A 6,985-nucleotide genomic window follows, 5' to 3' on the forward strand; every position below is an offset into this window, starting at 1 on the left:
AAACAAAAGTCAATTCACTCATACTTGTTAAAAAAAGAAAAAGATGTGTTTCCTTGACAAATTGGATTAAAAGCCAGCTGAATATAGCACTGAAAATGAACAGGAATTGTAACTTCTTAACTTTACCTTTTCAAAATTGATCTCTTTTATAACACAGTGCTCGCTGTCCGATTTCCTTTGGGCCAAGTATGCTTTCCCAAAGGCACCTTCGCCAATGGCTTTAATCATGTCATATTGATCCATGGTCTCCAATACATGGAGTCACCTGAAATGAGAGCAATGGAGCTTTATTGCACATGAAGTCAGAAAATTGACCACTACAATGTAACAGAACTTGTTTTGCTAAAACTTTGATTCTAATTTTGCCAAGACTAACTCATCTAACTTTCCTTGTGGCTACAGGTAAAACGACCAAAGTGAGACGGAGCCTCTTAGCAGGCCCTGCTAAGAGACTTGGGCTACAGCTCTCCTTTGATACAACCTAGTGTGGTGATCTTGGGCAAGTTACTTAACTTCATAAAACCTCACTTTCCTAATTTCTAAAATGGAAATAACAATTTCTGTTTTTCAAGTTTATTCTGAGAAAGAAAACATAATATCCTGATCTTGGCACCTCTAGGAAGCACAGAGCTTCTGCTTGTGTGGTTTTACAGTTGCCTTTCTCAAAGGGGCAATGGCACCCCACTCCAGTACTCTTGCCTGGAAAATCCTATGGATGGAGGAGCCCGGTAGGCTGCAGTCCTTGGGGTTGCTAAGAGTGGGATAGGACTGAGCGACTTCACTTTCACTTTTCACTTTCATGCATTGGAGAAGGAAATGGCAACCCACTCCAGTGTTCTTGCCTGGAGAGTCCCAGGGACGGGGGAGCCTGGTGGGCTGCCATCTATGGGGTCGCACAGAGTCGGACACGACTGAAGCGACTTAGCAGCAGCAGCAGCAGCAGTTCTCAAAGGGGAAGCACTGTCCCCTACGGGACATTTTGGAAACTTCCAGAGTTTTTCCTGTTCCCAGAGATGGGAGAGGCAGATACTACCTCATTTTGAAGCCATTGGCTTCCCTGGTGGCTTAGACAGTAAAGAATCCGCCTACAGTGCAGGAGCCCTGGGTTTGATCCCTGGGTTGGGAAGATCCCCTGGATTAGGGAAAGGCTACCCACTCCAGAATTCTGGCCTGGAGAATTCCATGGACAGAGGAGCCTGGCGAGCTACAGTCCATGGGGTCGCAAAGAGTCAGACCCAAATGAATGGCTAAGCAAAGCACAGCAAGGTCTGAGATAGGACTTCCCAGGTGGCTCAGTGATAAAGAATCCACCTACCAATGCAGGAGACACAGAAGATGTGGGTTCAATTCCTAGGTCGGGAGGATCCCCTGGAGTAGGAAATGGCAACACATTCCAGTAATCTTGCCTGGAAAATTCCAGGGACAGAGGAGGATAGCAGGATACAGTCCACAGGGTCGCAAAGAGTCGGACACGACTGAGCACACACACACAAGGTCTGAGATACAAAGATTCTGTGATGCAAGGGATGGCCCTGCATAGTAAAGGATTATCCAGCAGCCTCACCACTTTAGAACATCTCCAAACACATTCGTGTGCGTGGAAAAATGGGTTTATAATTGTCTGTGGCTACTACCAAACTATTTTACATCTAAATGCAAAATACGTTTAGTGCAATTTTAATTAATACTGGATTTTCAGGGAATGCAACTATGTGTCAATTGAGGCTTGATTGGACCTTGTTTTGCTCAGATATTTACCAAGAACTGTTCACCTTTTTGGAAAAATCATTCCTCCATTGGCCAGACTGCTCCTGGGAGCAGAGATCTAAAAGTTTGGGCTGTCCTTGTCAGGTGACTCCCTGCTGCCTCACTACTTCTAGTGTAGTAGTACCAAGCAGTGACAGACTGAAATATAGACTTGATAATAAAGACAGGCACTATGGCATTTAGATTAATCTGATAAGATTCAGGATGGCAAAAGGACCCAAAAGCCCCATCCACGCCTGCTGGGTCAGTTATCTTCAGTTTTTAATATAAGGCCTGAAATTCCTTTTGCACTTAAGCTCCTTTGGTTTGGGTTTGTCATCCTCAGCCCAGGATCCTGGCTTCTTGAGAGGGGAAGGTGAATTCCCCCTGGGTAGTAAGTGGGGTGATCCCTTCTCCTCTACTAATCTCTTGGGAAACACTGTGCTTATAACACAGACACACCCTCAATAGCCCGTGGGCAAAAAGATGGGCCAGTGATTCCCTTCCGGTTTCTTTTCTTTTTTAAAAAATTTTATTTATTGTGGCTGTGCTGGGTCTTTGGTGCTGCGTGGGCTTTTCCCTAGTTGCAGAGAGCAGTGGCCACTCTACAGGGGCAGTGCACAAGCCTCTCATTACAGTGGCCTCTCTCATTGCAGAGCACAGGCTCCAGGGCATCTGAGCTTCAGTACTTGCAGGTCCCGGGGCTCTAGAGCACAGGCTCAGAGGTTCTGACTGATGGGTTTTGACTGCTCCCCAGCATGTGGGATCCTCCAGGGCCAAGGAGGTGAAATCGTTTACCTCCAATTAAGACTCAAACCCATGTGGCTGGGACTCAAACCCAGCCAAAACCCACAGTACCTGGTTTCAGGACTTAATGCAGCTCAGGTTCTTGATGCCTTATCGCTGAAAGAACTCAGTGAGAGACAAAGTAATAGGTAAGAAGTGGATTTATTCAGATTCAGAGAGAAGCACACTCCACAGACAGAGTGTGGGCCATCACAGAGGACAAATGTGGCTGTGAAGTGTGGCATGGTTAGCTTTTACAGGTTGGGTAATTTCATATGCTAATAAGTGGGAGGATTATTCCAACTATTTTGGGGAAGGGGCAGAGATTTCCAGGATTGGGGACATCACCCACTCCTTGGTCTTTTGACGGTGCCTTGGAACTGTCATGGCACCTCTGGGTGTATCATTTCACTTGCTGATTGAGGATCAAGGTCTAGTCTTGTCTGCCATCTTGGTTCCATTCGATTCTAAATGGTTTATGTTGTATCCTTGGGCTATGTCATTCTTTCAAAAGTTGTGCCCTGCTCCTTTCTCTCCTGTTTCAGACGGACCAATCCCTCTCCTGCGTTGGCAGGCCACTGAGCCACAGGGGAGCCCCATAGGGTTGTTTCTGAACTGTCTTTGGCAGGTCCTGGAGGCCCAGGACTTGGCTCTGATCACCTCCCACCTCTCTGAAAGCTGCCTGGTCTGGCACCCCTCTGCCAGCCTCCAGCCTTGGGGGCTTTGGGTGAACTGTTCCTTTTTCCCATTAGACTATGGTAGCCACTACTTAGGAGAAGGCAATGGCAACCCACTCCAGTACTCTTGCCTGGAGAATCCCATGCGATGGAGGAGCCTGGTAGGCTGTGGTCCATGGGGTCCGGAAGAGTCTGACACGACTGAGCGACTTTGCTTTCACTTTTCACTTTCAGGCACTGGAGAAGGAAATGGCAACCCACTCCAGTGTTCTTGCCTGGAGAATCCCAGGGACGGTGGAGCCTGGTGGGCTGCCGTCTATGGGGTCGCAGAGTCCGACACGACTGAAGCGACTTAGAAGCAGCAGCAGCAGCCACTACTTTCTTTGTGTCTCAGAAGGCAAAGATTCTGCCCGCAATGCCAGAAACCTGGGTTGATCCCTGAGTGGGAAGATCCCCTGGAGAAGGGAATGGAGAAGCAGCAGCAGCAGCCACTACTTTCTTTGTGTCTCAGAAGGCAAAGATTCTGCCCGCAATGCCAGAAACCTGGGTTGATCCCTGAGTGGGAAGATCCCCTGGAGAAGGGAATGGCAAGGAGCCTGGAGAGTTATAGTCCGTGGGGACTCACACACACACACACACACACACACGACTACAGTTAGGGCATCATGCTGATTTTCAAAAACTGAGTGAGCAGACAGGTTATGTTTCTGAGTAATCTGTGTCAGTGTAGGAAGAGGGGACGATTAGGGGTATAGAGTGGGAGCCAGCTCCGCAGCCAGGGGACGCTGGGGACACCTGAGGGCCCAGTGTTGAGGGAGGCGAACGCGGAATGGGAACTTAAAGCCACCAGCGTGGGAACTGAGCGACCGAGAGGCGCCCGCCCAGGAGGCACCAGCGGGTGGAAACCCGTAAGTTTCGGGGTGATGGGAAAATCTCGCTCCGTTAGGAACACTCCGGGTGGCGGCGGGCTGGAGGGCTGCAGACCTCCGAGGAGCCAGGAGCCAGGAGCCAGGAGCCCGGAGCGCCGCGCGTTGCCATGGAGACCGACGCGGCTCGGGAACGAGGCAGCTTCCCCAAAGAGCGCGCCTTCCCAGGCGGGGGCTCCACCCTTCCCCGGGCTCCCGGAGCCCTGGGGGGCAGCTCCGGGTCCAGACTGAGGGCGCCGCCTGTTGCTTACCTGCTTCGCGGAGCGAGATAAGCGTCCTGCGTGGAGCAGGGCTCCCCGGGACGAGGCGCCTCCGGGCGGGCTGCAGGGGCGGAGCTGTGCGCGGGACAGGCGGGGCGCGGGGCGGGAGCGCCTACAAGGTCCACCCGGAAGAGGGCTGGGGGCCGGGGAATTTGCTCGGTTGCTTTAGGTCCGGACTCCTCTGCAAACACTCCGCAAGCATTCGGCTCCCGCTCGCTGAAGGTGTACCAGATGCTTTGCATGTATTATCTCTATACTTTGCAACAACCGAGCAAGGAAGGTAGTTTTACAATTGAATTTTCCCCAGTTTTAGAATTGAGCGGGATTTGGAAAACTCAGCAGTGGCCACAGGACTGGAAAAGGTCAGTTTTCATTCCAATCCCAAAGAAAGGCAATGCCAAAGAATGCTCCAAGTACCGCACAATTGCACTCATCTCACACGCTAGCAAAGTAATGCTCAAAATTCTCCAAGTGAAGCTTCAATAGTATGTGAACCGAGAACTTCCAGATGTTCAAGGTGGATTTAGAAAAGCAGAGGAACCAGAGATCAAATTGCCAACATCCATTGGATCATTGAAAAAGCAAGAGAATTCCAGAAAAACATCTACTTATGCTTCATTGACTATGCTAAAGCCTTTGACTGTGTGAGTCACAGCAAACTGTGGGAAATTCTGAAAGAGATGGGAATACCAGACCACCTGACCTGCCTCCTGAGAATCTGTATGCAGGTCAGGAAGCAACAGTTAGAACTCGACATGGAACAACAGACTGGTTCCAAATCAGGAAAGGAGTACGTCAAGCCTGTATATTGTCACCCTACTTATTTAACTCATATGCAGAGTACATCATGCAAAATGCTGGGCTGGATGAAGCACAAGCTGGAATCAAGATTGCCGGAAGAATTATCAATAACTTCAGATATGCAGATGACACCACCCTTATGGCAGAAAGTGAAGAGGAACTAAAAAGCCTCTTGATGAAAGTGAAAGAGGAGAGTGAAAAAGTTGACTTAAAGCTCAATATTCAGAAAACAAAGATCATGGCATGTCGTCCCATCACTTCATGGCAAATAGATGGGGAAACAGTGGAAACAGTGACAGACTTTATTTTGGGGGGCTCCAAAATCATTGCAGATGGTGACTGCAGCCATGAAATTTAAAGACACTTACTCCTTGGAAGGAAAGTTATGACCAACCTAGACAGCATATTAAAAAGCAGAGACATTACTTTGCCAACAAAGGTCCGTCTAGCCAAAGCTATGGTTTTTCCAGTAGTCATGTATGGATGTGAGAGTTGGACTATAAAGAAAGCTGAGCACTGAAGAATTGATGCTTTTGAACTGTGGTGTTGAAGAAGACTCTTGAGAGTCCCTTGGACTGCAAAGAGATCCAACCAGTCCATCCTAAAGGAAATCAGTCCTGAATATTCAATGGAAAGAATGATGCTGACACGGAACATCCAATACTTTCGCCACCTGATAAGAAGAACTGAGTCAATGGAAAAGACCCTGATGCTGGGAAGGATTGAATGTGGGAGGAGAAGGGGATGACAGAGGATGAGATGGTTGGATGGCATCATGGCATCATCATGGACATGATTTTGAGCAAGCTCTGGGGGTTGTTTATGGACACAGAAGCCTGGCGTGCTGTAGTCCATAGGGTGGCAAAGAGTCAGACGCGACTAAGCAACTGAACTGAACTGAACTGAATTTACCTTGATTTATGGACCTAACATTCCAGGTTCCTATGCAATACTGTTCTTTATAGCATCAGACTTTACTTCCATTACCAGTCATATCCACAACTGGGCATGGTTTTTGCTTTGGCTCAGGCTCTTCATTCTTTCTGGAGCTATTTCTCCAGTCTTCTCCAGTACCATATTGGGCACTGGATGACCTGGGGAGTTCATCTTTCAGTGTCACATCTTTTTGCCTTTTCATACTGTTCATAGGGTTCTCAAGCCAAGAATACTGAAATGGTTTGCCATTCCTTTCTCCAGTGGACCATGTTTTTTTCAGAACTCTCCACCATGACCTGTCCATCTTGAGTGTTCCACATGGCATGGCTCATAGTTTCACTGAGTTAGTCAAGGCTGTGATCCATGTAATTAGTTTGGTTAGTTTTCTATGATTGTGATTTTCATTCTGTCTGCCCCTGGATAAGGGGCTTGTGGAAGCTTCTTGAAGGGAGGGACTGGCTGAGGGGCAATCTGGGTCTTGGTCTGATGGGCAGGGCCTTGCTCAGTAAATCTTTAATCCAATTTTCTATTGATGGGTGGGGCTGTATTCCCTCCCTGTAGTTTGGCCTCCTTACCCCCAGTTAGGGTTAATGGTGACCTCCTTCAAAAGGACTCATGCCAGCAGCTCCCAGGTCTATTGTATTCAGTGCCCTTGGCCCTGCATCAGGTCACTGTTGACCCAAGCTTCCACTGGAATCTCCTGGAAACTCACAGGCAAGTCTGGCTGATAGTCTTCAAGATAGTGATTTAAAAAAAAAAAGAGCTAACAAGAGCTAACATAAGTCATTCTGGGAAATGGTGTTTTGACTAGAAAGTGTAAGGAAATGGTGTTTTGACTAGAAAGTGTAAGGCT

At 48.3% G+C, this 6,985-nt stretch overlaps 1 protein-coding gene across 8 annotated transcripts in view; it reads right to left on the bottom strand.

Moving 5' to 3' along the window:
- NEK5 (NIMA related kinase 5) overlaps window positions 1–4,467 on the bottom strand; it is a 65,145-nt gene extending 60,678 nt beyond the window's left edge. For all 8 annotated transcript variants that reach the window (XM_070800145.1, XM_070800143.1, XM_070800142.1 and 5 more), the window contains exons 1-2: window positions 4,387–4,467; window positions 127–265 (exon numbers count right to left, since the gene is read on the bottom strand). In XM_070800145.1, coding sequence (XP_070656246.1) covers window positions 127–243 — 117 coding nt within the window. In that variant the 5' untranslated portion in view covers window positions 244–265; window positions 4,387–4,467. The remainder of the gene's footprint in view (window positions 1–126; window positions 266–4,386) is intronic.
- Between the last annotated feature and the right edge of the window lie 2,518 nt (window positions 4,468–6,985).

Source organism: Bos indicus, chromosome 12, assembly GCF_029378745.1.
Source record: "Bos indicus isolate NIAB-ARS_2022 breed Sahiwal x Tharparkar chromosome 12, NIAB-ARS_B.indTharparkar_mat_pri_1.0, whole genome shotgun sequence".
NCBI lineage: Eukaryota > Metazoa > Chordata > Mammalia > Artiodactyla > Bovidae > Bos > Bos indicus.